This window comes from Cucumis melo, chromosome 11, assembly GCF_025177605.1.
Source record: "Cucumis melo cultivar AY chromosome 11, USDA_Cmelo_AY_1.0, whole genome shotgun sequence".
Taxonomy (NCBI): Eukaryota; Viridiplantae; Streptophyta; class Magnoliopsida; order Cucurbitales; family Cucurbitaceae; genus Cucumis; species Cucumis melo.
In genome coordinates, this window is record NC_066867.1 from 13,887,515 (window position 1) to 13,912,990 (window position 25,476).

At 30.7% G+C, this 25,476-nt stretch overlaps 2 protein-coding genes across 3 annotated transcripts; one reads left to right on the forward strand and one right to left on the reverse strand.

Moving 5' to 3' along the window:
• Positions 1-15,351: 15,351 nt before the first annotated feature.
• LOC103502116 (transcriptional regulator STERILE APETALA) lies at positions 15,352-19,602 on the forward strand. Its single transcript, XM_008465946.3, has 2 exons — positions 15,352-15,570; positions 18,155-19,602. Exons 1-2 carry the CDS (start codon positions 15,361-15,363, stop codon positions 19,283-19,285), a joined length of 1,341 nt encoding a protein of 446 aa, XP_008464168.1. The 5' UTR covers positions 15,352-15,360; the 3' UTR covers positions 19,286-19,602.
• A 554-nt stretch (positions 19,603-20,156) lies between these two features.
• On the reverse strand, positions 20,157-22,861 carry LOC103502115 (pentatricopeptide repeat-containing protein At4g26680, mitochondrial). 2 transcript variants are annotated; one of them, XM_051091632.1, is made up of 2 exons: positions 22,663-22,861; positions 20,157-22,509 (listed from the first exon to the last, which is right to left on the reverse strand). In XM_051091632.1, exon 2 carries the CDS (start codon positions 22,302-22,304, stop codon positions 20,922-20,924), a length of 1,383 nt encoding a protein of 460 aa, XP_050947589.1. In that variant the 5' UTR covers positions 22,305-22,509; positions 22,663-22,861; the 3' UTR covers positions 20,157-20,921. The 2 variants fall into 2 exon arrangements, with proteins under 2 accessions (XP_050947589.1, XP_008464167.2); XM_008465945.3 differs by having other exon boundaries at positions 20,157-22,861.
• Between the last annotated feature and the right edge of the window lie 2,615 nt (positions 22,862-25,476).

The following is a 25,476-nucleotide window of genomic DNA, read 5'->3' on the forward strand; positions in this document are numbered from 1 at the left end:
GTTTTATAGAGATTTTAAAACATTTTAGAATCACTCCCGAACATATTTTTGCATTTATGAAAAATGTTCATTTTTGTTTTCAATATTAAAATGGGCCCATTCAACGTATTGGCTTTCACTTTTAGAATGCGTTTAAGGGAAAGAAAGAGTTATTGAAGAAAAGAATTATGATAATCCTAGCATTATGATAATATGTATTTAGGGAAAATAATATAAAAAATAATATTATAATAGTATGTGTTTGGAGGAGGAATTACGATAGTAGTGTTATAATAATATGTGTTTGTGGAACGATTATGATTGTAGTAATTTAAAAAATAATAATAGAATTTAGATTGGGTTATTTGGGTAGGGTAATGTAGGATTGTAAGAAAGTAAAAATAAAATAAGATAGGGTTATTTATGGATTATGATTATTTATCGTATTCATTGGGCCAAACACGGTTTGACACAATTTCTTAATTCTTTTCCCCCTAAAACCCCACCCCAAACATACCCTTAATGCGTCTCGGCATAAAAATGAAAAAAATAATGTTGTATAGTTAAGCACAAGTTGATTAGACTTTCACAATTAAAAAAAAATGAGAATGAGTATGTTTGAAATATATTTTAAGTGTTTAATTTAAAAAATATTTCGTTTTGGAAAAAGCTAAACTTTTTTACCCTGGCTCAAAATGTAATCTAAACCTAAATGAGTTTTGTAAAAAGTAATTTTTTTCTTTAGTCAATTCAGAGATAAAGTTTTTAGAGTCTTCAAAATTAGATATATATATATATATATATATATATATATATATATATATATATATATATATATATATATATATATATGCTACTTCTCCCACTATCATGAGCTACTTGAAAGATGTCTTGAAAGATGTCTCGGTGATTGTAAGAAAAATTGAGATCATACCTAAGACCGATGAACTAAAAAAGACATCATCCCAAGAGGTGTGTTGAAAATCTCATTGAAAAATTTAGGAGACTTCAGAAATATTTAAAACAAAACCTTGAGTTACTTTGTCTGGACTTTCCCAAGTGTTTGTAAATGCAAAAGAAAATATTTATAAATATTAAGCTATCCCAAGTGTACCTTTAGTTTTGAAATAGAGCTCATAAAGTCTGTGGTTCAAAAAGCTATTGAAATTGAACTTAAGAATGATAAACCAAAATGCTATCTTGAATCACATGGAGAACATTGGTTTAAATGGTGGCAGTGGAGAGAAAAAACAAAATAAAAGAAGAAAGGTGGAAATAAATGCAGTAAGGTGAGAACAGAAGGATATTGGAAAGTGAAATTGGGAGTAAATGCATACAGGGGGTTGGGCATGGGCATATATAACCTCTATCTAATATAGATATAGACTAATAGAGTAGGGGAAGGAGTTTTTATCATAAAAATAAACAATTTAAACTAAACACCCAAAAAATGTCAAAAACTAAATATATGAGAAATTAATGAAGCATGGGCATTTGGTTGGTTGGCTGGGCAGGTGTAATTTTAACTTCAGTTCTCTTCTCTCCAATTCCGATTTGCAATTCTAATTAATTATTAAACCAATTCTGTTCAAATCATACATAAAATGTTCTTTATTTTTTATTTTAAATAAGTTTTAGAGCGAGGAGGGATGTCAATGTAACTTGCCTTTAGAGTGTTGTATTGCAAACAGTGATTAAGGTAAGTCAGATTAGAAAGAAAGAAAGAAGGAAAGAAAGAAAGAAAAAGGAAAATGAATGAATTAATGTTAAGGGTGTAAGCAGTCAGGTGTGGGCTAATTCCTAACAGAGTTGAGCAGTAGAGAGGTAAAGAGGGTACTACACCCAGGCAGCCATGGGGACTGAATTTAGTCCTATTAGCCTTAGCTTAGGCTGCATTTTAAAAGGACTGATTTTGACATCTCAATCTCTAACCCCTTCCTCCCACTCCTTATATATATTAAAAAATCATTTTTGTTCATGTACCTTGTAAGATTGGTCAACTCTTGTCATTTAGGTTTAGTTTTATTAAATTACATCTTAATCTTGTAACTTTTTTGAGGGTATTTGGTCTAGGGTTTGGAAAAGTGAAGTTAGCTCCAGTATCTAAGAAGCTTGTGGATCATGCAACTAAAAGAACATCAATTTTATGATTTACTGGCTAATGCTTAGATTGTAATAAATTCAAGAGTTTAAAACTTCCTAGACTTTCCAGTTGGTAGAGTTGTTGGATGGATCCAAACTCTTCAAAACTGGGGTTACAGGTGGGGGAAGGTAGAGTTGCATGCTGAATGGGTTTGCCTATGTCAAGAGTATTTGTAGTAGTGTGTGGATACGTTTGTTGAGAGGTGGGACGAGTGGTGGAGAAGCGGTCGGCGGGCTGTGTAATTGGAGTCCTCCATCCAATTTGATGCTTAAACTAAACTTTGGTGGTTCGGTAGTATCGACAAGTAGGGGCTGGGAGCTCTTTCTATTGTGCGATTCCAAAGGCAAGGGTGGTGGCTGCTAGTTTGAAATTTGTGGAACTATCGGTAGAAGTTGTGGTTGGTTGCGGAGGCTTAGCTTTGACTTTTCTGTTTGAGCTTCAAATGGTTGGTGAAATAGATCTCTTACTAATGTTTGGACTAAAATTAGTTTCCATTAGTAAATGCTATTTATGAAAAATATATGGAACAATCCCATTTTTGAGTTATATTAGAGGGTGGATGATTCACATTCACATTCACATTTGAGCCTTAATTTCATTTCTCATGGGTATAATGCCCTATATTGAAGGGTTTTTTCTTGCCGGATTACTCCTTTTCTTTTCTTGGTGTCCAAATGAAATTTGACTCAATATTCTAAAATCAATGAAATGTGACATTTTAATTACTTTAACACCATGTAGAGTTATCGTTTTTCCCTTTAAATCACTGCACATCCCAGAATCATTCCTACAAAAAACCATATAATAGGAGACGACTCATAAATTAGTTGTGTTGGGTACTCTAATACAGAAAGAGAGAATGTGGTTTGTTAATGTATCCATTAGTCTTAGGCTTGTGATGGAACATAATCACTTAGGATTTAGTATAGGGTTAGTGGGGTGCTCCCTCTATTTTATGCTCTATATATAATATATAACAAGAATTAAAATAATACAAATATTAACAACTAGCCTAGTGATAAAAGTGTGTTTTAGTTCCCTTTAGACCTATATTCAAATTTCAATATTTATGTTTTTTCTATTTTACTCGCTTATAAAGTCACGGTCAACAAGAATTTTTAAGTTGATATAAAAAGCGAGCTTAGATGACTAATGATATCATATTTGTGTTTGGAGTTGTTTGTTTTGTCTAAGTTATATGTCTGTTTTAAAGTGCAAAGTTGAGTTTGTATATCATCGGTATCTAAGGTAGGTTTTTAAACCCCACTAATTTATTTTATGGTTATTTTTTTTTCTAAACTATTTTATTTCTTTGTTGGAATAAAGTGTGGTTTGCAATTTTTCTTTAATTTTCTTTAAAGTCGTTCTTTCTTTCAATTTTTGTTTTGTTTTTTTTTTTTTTTTTTTTTTTTTTTTTTTTTAATAATGAACAGCAAATAACTAACTATATTTCTTGGATGAATATAGTTAAATAAAAATGGAAACCGAGAGAAATCAAAACTTTTGATTTCAAATTCTTTCCCACAAATTTTATCATCATATCTCTCTTCTTTTTCTTCTTCTCTGAATTTTTCAATTTTCATTAATTTTGTTAATTGAATTCTTCTCATCTTAACAACCATGTCACACATTTTTTTGGCAATTTCATTTTCAGGTACTCCAAATTTGAAAGATCATCAGAGAAGAAAACTTCATTTTCACTCTTTCTTGCTAGGAAAATGATCTAGAAAAACAAATATATATTTTATGTATTTTTGTTTGAGCTTTTCTTTTTCCTCATCTGTTTCTTCCATCATTATACTACATATATATTTTTTCAATTTTTTTCATCACTCATTTGACATGTGAATTCATTCAATCATATAACTATACAATCAATAATCCAACAACACACACCTTAAGAATTATAGAGCGTATGAGTTCAACGGACAAAAAAAGTAGGGTTGTCATTAGGATTTATTTGCATGTTCAAAAATAATAAAAACGAAAGCTGGTCGTAGAAGTTAGTTGCGAGAAGGTGGTTATCGAAGTTGATCATCGGAGTTGTTATCAAAGGTGGTTGTTTAAGGGAATGAATCTCAATTCCATAAGTAGTTTATTGCTTTTCCTCAATTTTGTTATAGAAAGATTACATAACTTAAAAGAAAAATAATTATGCATGTAATTAAATAGTGAGAATTAAAAATACAACCTTTGTAGAATCCTCAACTAAACCCTCTCTCGAACGAATGAATCACGAGCAAGATACAACCATTGATGTTACCTACTATTCTATTGGGAACAACAAAGCTTGTTGGAGGTTTGATTGTTTGGTGAGGGGGAAGGAAAAAACACACAGAACTCTCGAGTGTTTTACATGAAAGAGGCAGAGAGCTAGAATTTCTTTTTGGTTTATTTTCCCTCGCCCCATCAACCGTTCTTCTAGAATGCGAGGGGTTTGACCAAATATATAATTAAAACTTAAACTATACTAAAGTGGTATTTTAAAAAAATACAATAGAGTGGAAAATATTTACACTCTGTACAACAATTTCAAAATCAAAAAAAGGCCGACAGACCCGCAATAAAAAATACAAAAAGTTACTTGTCAACAATGTGTAATATATTTGGTACAATCATTTAGATTTGATTATTATTTGATACACTATTGTTTTGATTTGGGTAGCCAAATTTAAACAATTTTTTCAAGATTTCTTGGTACACGATAGTTTAAAATTGGCTATATGGTAGTTTATATTTGATCGTTTAGATTTGGATAGCAGAATTCGAATGATTTTTTTCAAGATTCTTTTATATACGATTGTTTAGATTGGGTTACACGGTCGTTTAGATTTGATTATACGATCGTTTAGATTTAACTAAACGATTTTCTTTCAAGATTATTTGTACATGATCGTTTAGATTTGAATATTTTTTGTACAAGATTGTATAGATTTAGCTACAAAATCTAAACGACGTTTTTATTTAACAGTATTTATATTTGTATACGATCTTGAATAACCAAATAATAGTTTGAAAAAAATAAAAAAAAATAGATATTTTATATTTGTTATACGATCTTGAATCAAATAACAGTTTTGAAAAAAAAATAAAAGAAAAATTGCAGAAAAAGAGAAGAAAGATGATGGAAAGAAGAAAAAATCGCAGAAGAGCAAGAGAAGAAAGACGATGAAAAGGAAAGGCAAACCTGGAATATTTTTTTAAAAAATAACCAGTTTCATGGCTTTTCATTTTGTTATACGAGTCGTACATATTTTACCAGTTTTTTATATTTATAAAAATTAACTTAAATTAAATCTAATTTAATTTAGATAAATTAAATGATTAAATAAATAAAAGAGTTAATCTAGTTAATAGGAGAATTGTAAAAAATGGTAAATTTGACAAAATATTTATAACATATTGCAAAATTTCAGATTCTATCGATGATAGGCATTGATAGACAGTAATATGCTTCTATCAATTATATTGATCGATAGTAACAAAAGTCTATCAGTGTTCTATCATTGATATAATCCAATTTTTTGTTATATGTTGTGAATATTTTAGTTTATTTTACTATATTTAAAAATGTCCCTATCAAATATTTAATTAATTCAATATTTGAATTATACTCAAATATACTTCTCTTATAACAAACTATTTTAATATGAATCTCATTTGCATTAAATTTATTATATATATTTATTATGAACCAATTTATATTATTTAATATTTGAATCTCAAATATTATTCTTTCATAGTAAATAGTTTAAATCTCAATCTAATTTAAACAAATATATATTATAATATATCTATACACATTATATTAAATTTTATCCTATACAATAAATTCCCTTAAACAATAATTTGAACACTTCAAATATTCAACAAGTAAATCCTTCTTCAATCTTGTTATAAGCTAACAAAGAGAACTAATGAACCTATAATTATAAGCTCCAATGATACGAGATGTGAGACCCTGATCGCCTCTTAAGTTATGCGATAAGACTATATGCAGTACGAGTTATCAAGACTAAAAGTGTTTCTCATGATTTGACGCGTTGATGTATTTCGAACAAGCATTGAGAAAGTTCCTATGCGTACTAGTTAGTTGGTTGGCTAGAGATTCCTTAACAAGAAAGTATTTAACGTCATCCACATCTATAGAGCAATCCTCAGTAACGACATTCTGACCCAGCCATCCATTGATGATCATAATTTGGACGGTGGGGACGATGTGGTAGTACGCAATTCGTTGAAGCTCACCGCTGGACATAAGTAATCATGCTGGTCTAGAAGTGTTACTAGAGAAGTGTATAAATAGGAGAGTTTCAGACAAGTTTTATAGCTTAATCTGAACTTTGAGCTAAGTAAGAGCTAGAGGAACTACAAGGTGTTAAGGAGGTTTCCTCATATTAGTTTTGCGTTCAAGGTTTGACGAGAAGTTTGGCCAAGTGCTTTAGGCTAGAAGGAAACCTTATCCTAACTGTGAGTGGTTTTAAAATGTTTTGAAAACCAAAATGTTTTTTGACTTATATTTGAACTCTTGACTATTGATGTTTATTTAATATTGTCATTTGATTTATAAATGTGTGTTTTGAAAATGAATTATGACTTATGCTCTGTGAAATGTTTTGGTACCCTATGCAATGAATGACTCATACTTGCTTTGTGATCTGGTATGATGAATTTTATATTTGCTTCGCAATCTGGTGTAAGATTATCATATACTTGCTTTTTGATCAAGTATAGGAAAACACTCTATGCATGTATGGTAAGTGGTTATACTTGCTGATGTGTTGAGATTACTCCGCACAACCATAATAATGTGAGAAGAATGTATGAATGACATCTTAATCGAGATGACGGGTACATTTGTGACACGTTGTGAATTTATACCTTATGATTTATGTTGAAAGAGGAAAAGATGAATTTCCAAATAGAATTTTTGTGAACCAAGCGTTGTGGATTTTGAATGTTTGAAATTGCTTAAGGTAGTGAATTGTCACGCACTGCCCCACAATGCGCCCTTACCTTCATTCAGCGAGATGCGAACACGACTTGAGTAGCCCTAGCGCCTCTAAGCGAAACGCTCAAACGCTTCAACTTAATGCTTAAATCTTTCTTTACATCTTAAAGCTTAACTAGTAGGCCGCGAACTTCATAAGACAAGGTAATAGATCAACTCTTTTTATTAACTTAACATGCAAACAATACAGATTACAACTTCTTCGTAAATAAAAATTAAAACAAAGATTTTAGGCCTCTAACGCATGGTACTGCTTTCTCTGGCTCCTAAACTAAATGTCTGGTTGCTTGCCTGTGAAACCTGTGAAAATCATTACCTACTATAACCTGTGAAACATTATTAGTGCATAATAGTGGAATGCGACGACTTAAAAATTGTATTTTTGTAAAAATGATATAAAATATGTATTTTTTTTCCTTCACTAGGATTTTTTTCCATTGGTTATTTTTTCCTAGTAAGATTTTAACGAGACATATTCCATATACATAATGGATATCTAAGAGGGAATATTATAAATCTATGTGTTAAATAGATACTCATCCTTAGTGTCTACTACCAAGTGTCAAACTATGACCATTCCATTTGTGTTGTGCATGTGTCTCAAGATAACACACCATTAGTGTACATCTAATCCACCACCCAATTGTCATTTTACTTATAAATGGAGGTCTTTGGTGAATCTTGGTAACACACATCATTGACGAGTAATTCTAAAATTCTGGAGATAATGAAAAATCTTGGAGTGTTTTTACTGCATGATCATGTTGATATGATCTAAATAATATCACTTACCATAGACAACACGATCGTTCAGCATGGTCTATACGATCATTTAGATTTGAAGGCATTTTCCCATTGTTTAAAAAAATATACAGGATTGTGTGGATACGATCTAAACGATCGCTTACCATAGTCAATACGATCGTTTAGATTTGAAGCCCTTTATTCATTATTTATAAAGAACTATATGATCGTGTGGATATGATATAAACGATTGCTTACTGTTCACACGAGATTTCAGGAGAAATTTAATTCGTGGAATCGAACTTTGTATTGATTTATGTATTGCGGATACAATCTCTAATATTTACTCCTTTGATTCTTTCTCTCAGATACAAAAAGTAAAATTTAAAACTTCGTGGTCTTTGATCTTCAAGAAGTTGTAACTACAAGTCAATTCAAGTTTCAATCTTCTGGAATTCAAGGAAAGTTTGATCTCTCAAGTCTTCGATCTTTCAGAAGGTTGATTTTTGAGGTTGATGATAACTTGCACGTCTTGAGAGTCTTCAGAAGTTTTTGTCTTCAATTCTTCAGAGCTTCGATTCTTCTCTTCAATCAAAGGTCCTCCAAATGAATGGTAGATGTCTCTATTTATAGAGAAATTTTATGGGCTTTAAGTGGGCTTAGGCCTGTTTGTTTGTTAGGCTTGGGCCTATCTGTCTGTTGGACTTAGGCTTGGCCCATTTGCTTATTGGGCTTAGGCTTGAGCCCACCTGACACTCTGGGCTTGGGCCCATTTGCTTGTTGGGTTCGTGTCCGGGCCCAATTGTTTGACGGGCTTGGTCCATTATTTCTTGCCCTAATTTATATTTAGGGCTTAATTAGATCAGGTACAAGAAAGCTTAATTATCCAAACCCAATCAAATTATGATTATCACAATATTTATTGTGATGACGTGGCAGAATTTAATTGACCAAAATTTATTGCTCAACACTTAGCATAGTGAATTCGATCGTTTATCATGGTCAACACGATCATTTAGATTTAAAGACCTTTTTTATCGTTTAAAAGGAATTACATAATCGTGTGGATATGATATATACGATTCCTTACCATAATCAACACAATCGTTTAACATGATCGACATGATCATGTAAAATTGAAGCCTTTTTCTTATCGTTAAAAAGAACTATATGGTCGTTTAAAATTGAAGTCTTTTTCTCATTGTTAAAAAGAACTACATGATCGTGTATCATGACCTAAACGACCATAGATCATTTGTTTAAACTGTAGTACATGATCGTTTAGAAGAAGATTACTCACAGACGCATGTCGCCGATTAATCGAGTGTTGACTGAGATATTTTTTGTATTTCCCATTTTGGTTTTGTGGGCTTTTTCCGTTTTCGAAATTATTTAGTAGAGTGTAAATATTTTACCGATTTGTTATATTTTCAAAGAAACTTCATATATATATATATATAAAATATTATATTGTATTATTGTTCGGAAATGGATGCTTATTTGTAACATATATAGTTACTGTTATTTCAATTAAAAAAATATATATAGAATTATTTTGTACGATAACAAGTTCCAAACCGTACTTTGATATATGATAATTATTTGATCATAACTCTCAGGTTTCCACCCTAAGAACCTCATAATCATGTAATAATAAATTGATAAAATTAATAAACTAATTATCATATATTTAATTTGTACAATAAATCAATTATAAATGAAGGAATCATTTTCATTCTTTTTATGAATCGAAATTGAAGGAGATTCTTAAACGAAAATAAATTAAATTAAAATATTTATGAAATATAGTAAAATTTTGAATTAAATTTTTATTAGTGTTTATCAATGTCAATGATGGAAGCATATCAATATCTATCAATATATACCACTTATAGAATATGAAAATTTTCTATATTTTGTAAATATTTTATTATATTTATAGATATTTTGTAAATTTTGCTATATTATGAAATTTGTCATTTTTAACCATTTTTCTTTAAAAAAAAGCAAATACATCCTATAAATACAATACAATACCCTTGATATTGGGTACATTACACAATATAAATTAAAGGGATAATTTGCTCCAAAAACATCATTTTGGGCTCATTTAAGTTTTAAAGTTGGTTTAATTTTAGTTCATATATTTTAATAAATTTTAAATTTAGTATTTAATGCTAATTTGTGGTTGATTTTTTAACTTTTTTTTTTTAGCTACCGACACATTTACTATAAATTTTAAAATATATTTACATATAATATTGAGATCTTTTCAAATATAGCAAAATGAGTTAAAATATTTATAAAATATAACATAATTTTATATTATATCAATGATAGATTTAGATAGTCACGGATAAATATTAATAGAAGTTAGAAGCTACCGGTTTATTTAAATTGAAAAAAAGAATTAACTCCTTCAAGCTTGAAATGTCAACCTTGAAGTCAGGGCTCCACTACTCCATTCCACGCACTATAAGATAAACTACTTCATTCCCAACCATAAACTAAACATTCTATTTTCCATTGTCATTTATGGAACAAAGATCATCATTTTAAAAATTAGTGGGTGCTTGGGCACCATACCTCAAATGAACGGAGTGAATTATTGTTATAGCCAACCATACGTTGAACACTCTAATTACTAATAGTTAGTATTTCCAACTATTCCATGCGTCACGATTAACAATATTAGAGCTATTTCAAGTCTTGATGTTTTACAATGTGTTACAACATTAATTATTATTTTCTATCCAAAATAAATTATTTCATATCCAAAATAAAATAATATGTACCTAAACATAAACTATTACGATCTAAATCAAAATAATATGCACTCTAAACACAAATTACTATAGCCTACTACCTATTGTATTTAATTGAGTGCTTCAAATAGCTCTCAGATAATCAAATGTTAATTGCAAGAGAAAATATTTTAAATGAAAAATTTACTAAAATATTTACAAATATAGCAAAACTTTATTTTTCATAATAGAATTTTGTTTTTGTTATATTTGTAAATGTTTTTAGTAATATTACTATCGTGAAAACAAACCCTAGATTGTAATAGTCATTTGATCAAATAAAAAAGTATTGAATAAAAAAAATTTTTGATATATTTTTTAAATATAACAAAATGAATCAAAACATAATAAAATTTTAGAATCCATCATTATTAATATCTAACGATGTCTATATTTAAAAAAAAATATAGACATGGATAATATTTTAGTATTCGTTGTTGGTATATTTTAAATATTTACTATTTTTATAACAATTTTAGTATTTGAAACAATTTTTTTTTTTTTTTTTTTGATGATATATTGCTAAAAGTAATTGTATAATGTTAATGCATATATTCTTAGTTTGTTGGATGAATCCAGAAGTCCTGAACTGTTATTGATATTCGAATACTATGTTTCAGTTTTGGTTTTCTAATCGAAATTTAATATAGCTGAAATATCTAAATTTAACCTAAATTTTATTTGGGTTTACACTCTCCTTTATAAATTGGATATGTTTGGGCCCCATTTGATTGACTAAAATAAAATATTTATAGAAGACGTTACTTTTTATTTAAACCTTTCCTTTATATATGTATATATAAACAGTTCAACGTAAACTTCAGTAATTGCTTAAGTAGTAAATACTTTTAAATTTAATTGACATTTTAAAATTACACACTTTCTTTTATCTTTTATGTTTCTATACATAAATCACAATTTATCATATAAGATCCTTGCTTTAGATTGAATTATGGTAATCCAATCTTTGTTTAGGAAAGGGTTATCATAACCTTTGTTTTAGAGTTATCATAACCCCTCTTCCCTCTTTCTCATTCTTCTTAAGCCCTCTTCATTTCTTCGCACTCTTACCTTTTCAACTCCTCCTAGTTTTACTATTTCATTTGTTTTTCAAATTTTACTTTTTTATTTATCAAACGTTATTTGTTTTTAATTAATTTAATGCTCTTAAAAAGAATATTATTTTTTAATTTATTTTATTTTTGAAATTAATTTTAAATAAATATTAATTGTGATTAGTTTACGCATTTAGTTCTCGTAATTAACTTTTTTAAAAAAAGAAAAATTATTATTTCAGGTTTGTTATTTATTTTTCACATTTTCAAATATTTAATTTTAAAAATAATCCATCTATATTTAAACTATTTTCGACAAATTTAAGTTAAATAAATTTCTAAAAAAAAAAAAAGGAATTTTATTAAATTTATAAAAAATTAAAACAAAATCAAATCAGAAAATTTAATATTAAATTAAATAACTTTTGAATTATTAAATAACCTAAAGCAAAATGTATAACACATATTTTAAAAATTATTTAAACTTTAAATGTATAAGACCTTTCTTTAAAAAAAAATTCAATTTAATGGTGAGATTTGATTTAAGATTTATTTCGATTAAATTTTGAATCTAAATTTTTTTACCAAATTATGTTCATACTTTTTTACATGTAGTCTTTTCTCTTTCTTCTTCCTTATTTTTATATCTTCATTAATTCATTATAATTTTTATTTTAAAAGAAAAAACAGTAATTCACCCAAACGATTACTTAAAAAGGTTAAAAATTTCAGGTCGTATTTAAAGAAATTAAGACAAATTATTTTACAAAAATTAGGATGATTTGTTAAATTAAATATATGAAATTCGTGTACTGTATTTAGAATATGAATTTTTTTAGAATACGAAATTCTCACATAACGATTACTTAAAAAAGATTTGGCAAATTGTTACGAAAACTATGATGGTTTCGTAAATTAAATATACAAAATTTGTTTATTGGAGTTAGAATATGAATTTAAAAAAATAATAATTTATTCGCCTCTAACAATTACGTAGAAAATGTTGAAAATGTACATTGTATTTAAAGAAATTACTAGAAAGGTTCTACAGAAATAGGACATTTTGAAAAATTAAATATATGAAATTTGTATATTGGATTTAGAATACAACTTTAAAAATAAGTAAAAAATGTGGAAAATGGATGTCACATTTAAAGAAATTATTTAGAATTGTTTTACGAAAATAGGACAATTTGGTAAATTAACTATACGAAAATTGTGTATTAGATTTAGAATACGAATTTTTAAAAAATGTATAAAAAAATAAATTTCATAACATTAGCTACATAACCCTTCTTCTAAACACATATTATTCACAACACTATCATAAACCTTTCAAAATAACACTTACCCCAAACACCTCTTATCATTAAACTACCTTTTTAAACATTTTCCCCAAACATATGTTATGATAAAATTAACCCTTCGTAACTTAGTTTTATCATGACATTATAACCCTTCATAACTCAACACTTCCCCAAACGGTCCCAAGATTTTAAACATTATATATGGATTTACTTTATGAGAAAATGGTTTAAATTATAAATTAGATTATCATGGTTTGAAGAAAGTTAAAATTTAGTCTATAATTTGAAGTTAAAATTTCTTCATATTGTTTGAAAAACTTATGTTCCGTTTGATAACCATTTCATTATTTATTTTTTGTTTTTGAAAATTTATAAGCATATTTCATCTACATGTGCAATTTTTCTTCGAATATAATGGTTGAATTTTTAGCTTAATTTTAAAAAGAAAAACAACCTTTTTGATTTTTTTTTTTTAGTTTTCAAAGTTTGGCTTAGTGCTTTTAAACCATAGGTAAAATATGGACAACAAGGAAAGAAAACTTGAAGTGAAAGTATATAAGCTTAATTTTGAAAAAACACACAAAAAGAAAAACAAAATAATTATCAAACGAAACTTAGTCTAATGATTTGGTAAAACATGTGTCCATTGTCATTATAACTTGATAAAACTCTTACATAAGATTTTATCAAATAAAAAAGATGAAATTCTAATTTCTAAAACATGATCAAATTTATAATTTAACCAACATTTGAGTATGGCATGAGAACCCAAACATGCTCTAGAGTTCCTCCAACTTTTTTTCTCGATTGGAATCATTGCTAAAGTTAATGTTTGTAGTGTGGAGCTAAGTACATTTGCACAAAATATTTAACTTAACAAAGTAGGTATAAAATTGCTAACCACTTAAAGTTGTTGATATATACGTGGCTATTCACAAGGCCTCATCTACTAACTTTCACTTGAAATATTGACAGTGCCATAATACATGTGGCTCTCAAGGTTATAAAGTGCCAATGACAAATAATGCTTGATCATTTTTGGAGCTCAATTGAAGAATTCAAAGAACTTGACTTTCTCTTTTGAAACTCGTGGACCCATATTCTTGCTTTAAAACTCCCTTATGGACCCATATTCTTGCTTTAAAACTCCCTTAGTTTTAGGTCTTGTCTTGATGATTTAAAAAATTAAAAAAAGTAATTAGACTTTACTGAAAAGAATAAAAAATAAAAATGTGTAGTACTTGACATACTTTAACAAATAATATCCACCACAAATGTCTAAAACTAACAAAACTAAACTTAAAAAGATAATATAGAAAAGAAATTGGTGGAGGAATTAAAAGATAAAACTCAAAAGGTTGAGAAAGAAGATGTCAGTTATTGAAATGTTATGGAGAAAATAGAAAGCAAAAAGAAAAGGATTGTCTTATTTAAAATAAGAAAAGGAGAAAACATGTGACACTTTCCCATCGTAGCTACCAACAATGGAAAAAAGAAAAAGAAAAGAAAAGAAAAGAAAAAAAAAAAAAAGAAAAAAGAAAAAAGAAGAAGGTTTGACAGTCATTAGATTACCAACGAAAAAGAAACGGCAATTCAGGATCTGAGTCTTCTATGACGTCTTTAATTAATTCATTAATTAATTACTCTTTCCTCCAATTAATTTCTATCTTTTCAGTTTTTTCTTCCTTTCTTCCTTTCTTTTCTTTTTTTAAAACCCTAATCGAGGAAAGACCCTTCACATCTCTTGTATGTAGATAGACTCTGCCTTTTTTTTTTTTTTTCTCCTTGGTAATCTAATCACATCCACAAAAGTAATTTATTAGAAATGATGATAATAATAAAACTGACAAACAATATTTTTGAAAGCAATTTTCCAGAGAAAAATCCGCATAGAAAAGCCCCTGAAAAAACTAAGGTAATTTACATAACACAACAGTTCTCTCCTTTCCCCTTCACAGCCCCGCCGTCTTTGCAGTCCCAAAATAAAAAGAATAAAAACCCCATTTTTTTCTTTTATATTAAAAGAATTAAAAATCAAAAGTTTTTTCTTTTATTAAAAATACCATAAAAATTGAGTCTTTCTTACAAGAGTGGTGGTATGTTTTTTGTGTTCATATATATCCAAGAATCCCAGACAACCTTTTGGGACCCTCATTTTGTGTCTTTATCCACACCTTTTTGTCCATCTTCTTTCTTCTATCTTCCCATCTTTTCTCCCTTTTTTCCTTTTTTGAGAATTAAATTTTGTTTTTATTTCCCTTGAAAAAAAAAAAAACAAAATTTTGGGTGTGCCATTTCTCATTTTGTTGTTTTTGTTATGTCTTCCTCCGCCCCTTCTTCCTCCGGTGGCGGACGACGGCGGAGAGGTGGTGGTGATTTTGATGGTCCATCTTCATCCCGCCGCCGTGGGGCCAATGAGATTTGGCCTGAGCCATTTATTGAAGCACTCGCCACTCAAGTCGCCATTGATGCTTCTCGCTCTCTTGGTCGTATCCATGCTGCTGCTGCTCTTTCTAATGTTTTCCAGGTGACACCATCTCTCTCACGTGCCTCCCCCCCTTTTCTTTTCTCCATTTTGTTCATCCGAAATCAGTGTTCATTCTAGTGGGAAAATATGGATTACTACAACAAAAGTAATAATGATATCCATCTCTTGGTTTTGTATAATTATATGTTACCAAGTCTTCTAAATGGCTCACACATTGCAAAATTTTCACTTTTTTTTTTGTCATTTGTGACCTTTTCCAATTCTGCTAACTCGCTCAAATCATTTTCCAATCACGATGTTTGAGATTTTTATCTGTCTTTGTATATTCACTGAAGAAAGATGTCTTTTTGAATTTGTCTAACATACACATAGATTAACTAGTGAAGACATATTTTTTTTCGACAAATAGGTTTTGGAGGTTATAATCTTCTTGTTAGAACTTGAACAAAAATACAAATTGTTTGAATTTTAAGAAAAGGTTGAAGAGGGTTTAGTTAGAAAATGGTGGAAGTGTATATCTAGTAATGAAAGGGATTGGTATCAAATAGATATATTATAATTATTGTTTGTTTTCCTTATTTTGACATGTTATTGTAGGTCATTTTCAAAGTGGGGGTTTCTTTTTTTTTTTTTTTTGAGGGAAAATTTGGTTTGCCTTATTTATTATAGTGCTTTAGAATTGTCTATTTTTGGGGCCCTTCTGCATATCTCATGGAAAAGGGCTCTTTTGGCGTAGAATTTGCCTTTTATAACCTTTATTGGCATGGATCTCCTTTCTGCTCTATAAAATCCTCTCTACTTTTTTGACTGAAAAAAAAAAACACACACACACATAACAGATACACTTTAATTTTTTTCCCTCTTTCTTTCTTTTTTTCTTTTTAAATTTTTCTATCTGTCTCACTATCACCAAATCTATTCAAAACCCCTTTCTTGGGTTCTAACACTAAAATGCAAATAATGACTTTTGATACCACTTTAAAACACATACAGTACCTATACACACATGTAAATGAATATATGTACCATGTAATTTAAGTAAACAAAACCATGCCTAAGTAATTTAAGTATACTCACTTCCCTTTATTATTCATTTTCTTTATATACATGCCTAACACCCCTTTTTGCCCTACCAAAAAAAAAAAAAAAAAAAAAGGAACAAAAGGAAGCAAACAAAACCATGCAAAGCATAATATATATATATATATATATATATATATATGGGGAAAATGTTGCGAAGTTATGTTTTGTTATAAATGACATTTTATGTATAACAACATCTCATGCGTGATGTTGGGTAGTACTAAAGTAAGCATATAATATATAAAGAAACTTAAAGTATTTGATAAAAGTGGTTATTCTGATAGAAAGAGAAGCAAACCAACCTAGGAGCTTATAAAATTAAAAATCCAGAGGGAGTTGATAGAATAGACAAGCGGGTCAAAGCTAGAATGAGATTTATTTATTTTCAAAAAAAAAAAAAAAAAAAAAAGTGAGAAAAAGAAGAAAGATTCTGTGGTTTGAACGAGAAGGGGCAATGTCTACACCTTTCTTGGAAATGAAAATGGAAAATATTTGGGGAAGCACGCTTTTGAATCTCCCATGTTTTTTTTTTTTTTTTTTTTTTTTTTTTTTTTTTTTTAAATTTAATTTATAATTTATAAATAAAATTTATTTCATATCGGTCCTTTTTGATGATGTTCTTACAAAGCCTAGACTAAGAGTAGTCCAATTCAAAACTCTTATAAAGGGGGATGAGAAATTATAAGACAATGAAATAGATTTTTATTATATGATCATGGACCACAAAACACACAAGTGAAAAAGTGTTTTTTTTTTTGGGGTACATTTTTTTAGGTTGTTCTTTTCTTCCTACTACTGACTGACAAAACGACAGATATCTTCTTCCCACAGTTATTCTAAAATTTTAATTTTTGAAAAAGAAAAGAAAAGTGGGTAGCATTTTGCCATTGTTCATTTGGTGAAAAAGTGCATATCTTTGACCCTCTGTCACAAAATGTACATATGTGAAATTTTTATGTACTTTTGTGTACTCCGCTTTTGTTTTTTTTTTGGTCTTTTTCATATGGATTCAATTCAACAATGATAAAAGAAGAGATATGTCTACAGTGTTCCCTGGGCCACTTATTGTGTTTATTAATTGTGTGTGATAAAAACTGAAATACAGTGTTTCTTAACTAAGAACAAATAATAATAGATTGTGTTTTGGGGGATGGAATGCCATTCCCTCTCTGTTTGTATCTCCTGTTTAGTCTCTTCCATTTCAGTCTTCTTATTTTAACGTTTAAATTCAGTTCACTCTCTTTTATTATTATTACTATTATTTGTTTTTTTTTTTTTTTTTTTTTTTTTAGTTTTGGATTTGATATATAATTGTGTATCCAATCAAGTTCTGCCATTGTGTCCTGCTCGTGATTCATGTGGGGTCTCTCCCCTTTTGCCTTCACATGCTTTGAGATACGTTCCCCTCTTCCTGTAATCATACTATATTTCTTTCTTCTTTTCTTCTCTTTCTACTTTGACATTTCTTGTCATGATTGACTGCTTCCCTGCCTCTTTGACTTACCATATTAACCTCTTTCTTTTTAATTTGCTTGTGAAGGTATGTTCCACGTGGCGAGCGGTGTCTCGCTCTGAGCTACTGTGGCATCGTTTGACTACTCGTATATGGGGTCGGACCTATCGTCTACTCGACACGTGGCGAGATGAATACGTATACTGGCACAACATTGCTCGCAATTTTCGCACAGGTAGATCTCTCCATACTGTCCTCCGATACGACCAATCAGACGTAGATGAACCTGATGGTTTGATGTGTCGTTGCCTTGCCATCTCCTTACGCCACTTGGCATGCGGATTTGCTGATGGTACTGTCCGCCTATTCGACCTTGCTACGCGGTTGCATATCACGACGTTCCGCCCTCACCACCGTGATCGTCTTGGCCAGTTCTCGCGTGCTGTCTCTGGTATTGTTATCATTGCGGATGCTCGTCTCGTTTTTGCAAGCATTGATGGTGATATCCACGTTGGGATCATTGCCCCCAACCCTGCTGCTATTTCCCCCACTCGTCGAGTCCACGAGGGTAATGTGATGAATGACGGCGTGTTGGTTGACTTTGCCGGGTGTGATAGATGGTGGGTTGGACTGTATGCAGGTGTACCTGGTCGTGCAATCCACATATGGGACGGAAACAGTGAAGAACTCGTGTTCGTAGGGGGGTCGTTGACTGACCCAGAATCTGTAACAGGGTGGCACATGTTGGCGGAGCTAACAGAGCAGGTTGGTAGGGTACGAGTGTCGAATCAAGAATCGGCAGTAGCATGCACTAGCCTTCAACTCATGGTTTTGGACTTAAGAAATCAAGAGGTGGTATTAAACGAGGAGGAAAATGGGGTGGTACGGATAGTAACATCAATGGATGTAAGCAATGAGACTTACATAGTGGTGGACGGACATGGGATGGCCATTGTACGACGAGTGGACACAATGGAAGAAGTGTGCACGTTCACAGTAAGAGGGGCAGCTCACAGAGGGGTTGTGGGATGCATCAACATGGGTTTTGCTGTGATGAGTTCTGGTGGAACGATTAGAGTTTGGGACATAGAACATGGCCAATATCTGTGCAGGTTTAGAGAGAGGATTGGGGCTGCCAATGCCATTGTTGCCAATGATCGATATGTGGCTGCCTCCGCGTTTGACACAACATTACATTTGTGGGATTTTGGTGCATAACTAAAACAATGTAGAAGAAAGAAGATTGGTTGGGGGGGGGGGGGGGGGATGTGTTGTACAGTTTGGAAAAGGTTGGTTTTTGTGGGAGTGGATGAGGGTTCCATTGATAGTTATTCCATTTTATTGGGTACTTGACAGGAAAGGGTTGGAGTGTAGAAGGGGGATTAGGTTTAATAGGAGATTTAAATTATGTTTTTTTTTCTTTGCCATTTTCTGTCGGGGGAGAAGGAAATAGTAATCTGATTCATTGTTTTGAAGAACGTATTTTCATTTAAATTCCAGGGGGAATGAAATTATTAATTGAAGGAGTTTAGGAATGATTATTGGAATCTCATGCCTTAATTAATTCATTATTCTTAATCATCATCCTCATCATTATTAAATGTCTTTTCTTGACTTCTTAGGTACTTTCTTTCGCCGGGAGAATCCTCCATTGGTTTGGTTCTCATAAACGGCCAATTTATATTTTCATAAATTCAATACTTTCTCTGCAGGTGTTATTTGGTCAATTTTTTGGCAATATTATTAATTACAATCAGACAATGATTTTTTTTGATTTTTGGTTTTCCTGTTACGGAGGAGATTTTTAATTATTATACTTATAATGTGGGACCTACCAACCAACTAATATAATAGATGATAATAACGAATAAACGTTCCCAAATCTTTTTCTGTCTTCACAAAAGTGTGTACAATCTCTTCTAACTTAAATACGTATAGGGGACATGAAATCTTAAACTAGTGATGCCAAATTTTCTTATCATGTCATTAAATAGTTGATGATGAAGTCTTTCGAGAGTAAAGAAATTGAAACTTAGTATTATAATTATATTATAAGGGAAAAAAAATAATAATAAACGGAACCAAATGGTAAATATCAACTCCAACCAGCAACAATTTAGCTGCCGTTTTTCATCATTATTAAAAATGATCCACTTCCAGCAGTACGAAGGAATGATTTTTCAGTGAACTGATGAACCAACTAACTACATTGGTTTTTAAAGATCGATAACTAGACCAATCTAACTTGAAAGTTGATTTCGATTTGAACAGTTTGAATTCCATTGATGTTGGAGTAGAGACGTTTTTGAGATGCCCAGTAGTCATTGTCCACAGTGTCGAAAAAGACCATGCATCCCAGAACCAACATTAGTGACAACTAAATCCTCCACTATCGGACATTATTGACAGAGTGAGAGCCCATGAAAATTTCAAGGAAGCGATGACGGGCAAGGCAAGGATACCTGTTTGGAGCATAACATAAGTTACATAGTTCCTTCACATTGGTAATCAACTTGGATTGAATCATCTGACAGAGCTGTTGACAGAAAACTGCAAATCATCTGCAAAACAAAGTCAATATGACAGTATGTTTCAAGTCGTATGAGGCACCATCAAGGCTTTATCAATTGGAGATTTTGAGTTGGCTTTTAGTTCATCTTTGAGTTTCACCGTTATCTCCAAGTCCAAAATGTAGCTGTCTTGTATGCTGCACAAGCACAAGAAGCTCAGGTGAGTTGCTGCAGTTGGACCTTAGGGCAGTTTTTTATCCTTTTGGAATGTGGAACCAGAAAGGATTTCTTGTAAATCCCACGAGGATAACTCTTATCAAAATGATACAACATAAAATGGTTAACTATCCAAATGCATCTTTGTTATCGTGCAACAAACCGAATGCTTTGAGTTTGTCAAAACCTTCTGGCAATAGACGTTGAGCTTCCAACTCACTGCATAACATTATAGCTGTTTTAACCTTTCCACCCTGACCAAGTCCAGCACAAAGCTCATATAAGTTATTCACATCAGGTGCCTTACGTCTACTCAACATTTCCCCCAATAATTGGACTGCTCCATCATAATCCTCGTTCTCACAGAAAGTGGACAGCAACATCCTAAAGGTCTGATTGCAAGGAATAAAACTACTTTTTATCATGCTTTTATATATTTGAAATGCTCGCTCTGACTGTTTCCGTACGCATTGGCCGTAAATTAGAGCAGAAAAGGTTGAAGCATTCGGAACAAGACCCTTCTCATCAAGCTCTCTAACCAGATATGCTGCTTTCTTTGTCTTTCCCTCTTTGCAAAGTCCCAAGATCAGGGCATTGTAAGTAAGAATATCAGTTTTAACTTGAAATCTTGACATCTCCTCAAAAAGTCTATTGCCCATCTCACAATTGCCCGCTTTGCTGTAGCCATTTATCAAAATGTTGTAGGTGATTGTGGTAGGAGATAAACTCATCCCTTTCATCTCACCAAATAGTTTACTTGCTTCTTGCAGCTTCCCAACATTGCAGAACCCATTGATAAGTGTATTAAATGTAACAACATCTGGAGGAACTCCGTTTTTTTCCATTGCACTTCTAAGCTTCATGGCTGAACTCAGAAGACCTTTATTGCAGTAGCCGGCAATGAGTGTATTATAAGATGCAACATTTGGAGAAAACCCCATGGTTCCCATTTCCTCAAACACCATATTAGCCTTATCTAATCTTCCCAATTTACAGAAAGCACAAATAACCAAGTTGAGTGTATATGAATTTGGGTAAATTCGACGACGCCGCATTTCCCGATAAAACGACAACACAATATCTCCCCTACTGAAATTAAGCAAGGAGCTGAGAAATGCATTACAGGACTCCACAGTTGGTAAAAATCCATAATCCTTCATCTTACAAAATGTATCAGAGGCATTTCTAAACTTTTTTAAATGAGCAAAAGTCTTGAAAAGCAGATCAAAAACATGCGGCGAAGAATCACACAGTCTGTAGGAGTACAATAAGGATTCAAACAATTTAGAAGGAAAATCAATAGAGCACGATTCTATGATACTCCTCAAAATTGATTCTGCAGATTTAAATTTTCTACTTTTAGTAAGTATATGAAGTATAATGCAATGGGTCTCAAGGGTATGAGAAGAAGGATTCTGAGTCGCAACCCAATTGAAGAACTCGAGCGAAAGTACATAATCCTTCTGGGTTTTCAGTAGAATGTGTTTGACTCTGAATGCTGTCATACCCATTGACAAACAATCAAGCTTACTCCAATCCGAATGAATCAGATGGCTGTGTACCACGTTAACAAAATCAAGGTCTTGCCCTCTGGGTTCGGGAATTGACCGATGAGGTATTGGAATTGAATTCCGATTCCTTTTTCCTAACCTCACATCCAATTTAGGGTTTATAGAAGCATAAGTTCTGGGTACAGAGCCTAGCAGAGTGGAAAATCTACGAAATGGCAAAAACCTCATAATTTTCGTACAAATCAGAGTTACGTGATTGATAAATAAATTCAAGAAACCTATTATTCAATTGATTTGCAGCCCAATTCAGATGCAAATCGAACGAAATCGAAAAACAGGGATTCAAAGATCATCTAACCGATTTGATTGTTGAAGGATTGCAAATTAGTTCGCCCAAGAAATCGTAGCGGAGGTTTCTCAGAGAGTGGGCAAGGAAAATAACGATTGAAACCTTAAATCCTGGCATCTGCGAAGCTTGAATTGAACAATAGAAGCTGCGCCTTCCATTTTGATTTTTCTTTTAACGAAGGGGGTATATAAAGAGTCTCAAATTTACGAACGCCGATAACAACACTATCCATCGTTGTGAAAATATTATTTAAAAGGTGGACTTTTTCCGAATAGAACCCCAAAATATTTACACTAACAATTTTAAAAATGAAAAAAAAGCTCTAGGTAAAAAAACATTGAATATATTTGGTAGTGTCATTTAGATTTAACTATTATTTGTTAGACTATATAGTTAGATTTGTTCATTTAATTTGTCAATTATTTTTTTAATTCTATTGTTTAATTTGGTTACAAACTCGTTTAATTTGGTTATCTTCAAATTGATTATATGATCGTTTAAATTTGATGGTTAGATCTGGACTAGGTAAATCGTTTTTGTTTTGTTACATAATTGTTTAGATTTGGTTAAACGATTTTTAAATTTTTTTTTGTACGTGATCATTTAGTTTTTTTACACGATTGTTTAGATTATTTTTTTATATGATCGTTTAGATTTTGATAAATGATTTTTTTAATTATTTTGGTACGCGATTGTTTAGATTTATCTACAAGATGATTTGTCTTTTTAATACAATCCTTTACATTTGACTACTCTAATCTAAAATTGGTTACACTATCGTTTAGATTTCGGTAGGCAAATCGTTTTTGTCTTGGTACACAATTGTTTAGATTTGGCTAAACAATTAATTTTTTTTATATGCGATCATTTACTTTTTTTACACAATCACTTAGATTTGTCTATACGATCATTTATTTTTTCAAGATTATTTAGTACACGATCGTTTAGATTTGGATAAACGATTTTTAAAATTATTTTGGTATGCGATCATTTAGATTTATCTACATGATGATTTGTTTTTTTACGTTTACATTTGGCTACTCCAATCTAAATAATTTTTTTCAAGATTCTTTATACACGATCTTTTAAATTCGGCTATTTTTTGTACATGATAGTTTAGATTTGATTACCCAAATTTAAACGACGTAAAAAAAAAAGAAAAAGAACGACATACAAAAGAAGAAGAAGAAAAGAAGAAAGACGATGGAAAGAAATCACAAAAGAAAGAAAAGAAGAGGAAAATAAGAAAGACGATGAAAAAATTAAATTACGTATAAAAAGAAGAGGAAAAGAAGAAAGACGATAGAAAGAAATCGCAATAAAAAAAAAAGAAAAGAAGAAAGACGATGGAAAGAAATTGTAGCAGAAAAAAAGAGGAAGAAAAGAAGAAAGACGACGAAAGAAATCGCAACGAGGAGGAAGACGATGAAAGAAATCGCAGCAAAGAGGAGAAGAAAGACGGAAGGGAAAATTTGGAATATTTAAAAAATGGCTAATTTTATGGACTTTGTTAAATAGTTTGGTGTTTTGTTACCTTCATGAAAATTTCCCTATTAAAAAAGTAAAAAACATAGAAAAAAAATTAGTAAAGACACAAATATACAAATATGAAAAAAAATGAAAATAGTTTTCGTTTGGTTATTTATTAGGGGTCTTTTCAATAATATAATAAAATGACATACAGAACAATTTCAAAAACAAAAAAAAAGCCTAAAGGCTCACAATGTGAAATACCAAAAATACCCCAATAAATGTACGATTAATCGTCCACGCTCGCATGATTAATGTTCTATTAAACAATTATTATATGCCATTATGTAGAATAAGATACAATTGATACACGATCTTGTAAATTACCAAACATATAAACGATCAAATGATAAACGTTAAACGGTAGCGAAAAGACTTTAGATACAAACGATCGTGTAGATTGTCTATAACAATCATCGCATATGTGCATCTGATCATGTATGTAAGTATCAACGATAAACAACGATCATCATATGCGATCGTATCAACAAATAAAGAACTCATACACGATCTTGTAGATTACCATATATATAAATGATAAGGTAATAAATAGTAAACGATGACAAAAAAGTTTAGATGTAGACGATCATGTAGAGTAGCTTCAACGATCCTATATGTAAATATAAACGATTGTTTAGAGAAACTAGCTCCAATCAAAATGAACGTGCTATAAAAAGAAGAAGACACTTGCTCAGACTTTGCATCTTCTTTACAATCCTTCGTCCTCTTCCTTACATTTTCGTCGTTCATTTTCTTCTTCAATCATTTATTTCCTCGTAATTACTTCAATAGAACTACAGAAATTCTTCTTCGTCAATCGTTCTTTACCTTCGGTAGTTCGAAAATTTGTTTCCATCATTAATCTATATTTTTTTTCCATGACCAAATCTATCTCCATCTAGTTTGATCTATGCCCATCGTCTATCTCTATCTATCACGATCTATCTCGCATACAAAGAGGTCTGAATCTATATTTTTGTATATATTTCATTAGATAATCATAATTACTATTCTCTATAACATAACACTATTTTTTTTAATAAATAGATGGTGAGCAAGAAGCAACAAACATCAAGTAGCAAATCAACGAAATCTAAAGGAAAGACAGAAGACAGAAAAATTAAGAAAGAAAAAGAAATTAATGTAACAAACTAGAATGTGAATATCTATCTATATAGTATTCTATATTTGTGTATCTTTGTTTGAATAGCGCTCTGCATTTGTAAATTTGTTAAAACTAACTCTTGTTTATAACATACTATTTATTAAGTATTTGAATAGGTGAACACTATC

Bases quoted from the DNA above. Each gene is read 5' to 3' on its own strand.
- LOC103502116 (XM_008465946.3), top strand. From the start codon at position 15,361: ATGTCTTCCTCCGCCCCTTCTTCCTCCGGTGGCGGACGACGGCGGAGA. The intron at 15,571-18,154 runs GTGACACCATCT...TTGCTTGTGAAG, and splicing joins CTCTTTCTAATGTTTTCCAG to GTATGTTCCACGTGGCGAGC.
- LOC103502115 (XM_008465945.3), bottom strand. From the start codon at position 22,532: ATGAGGTTTTTGCCATTTCGTAGATTTTCCACTCTGCTAGGCTCTGTA.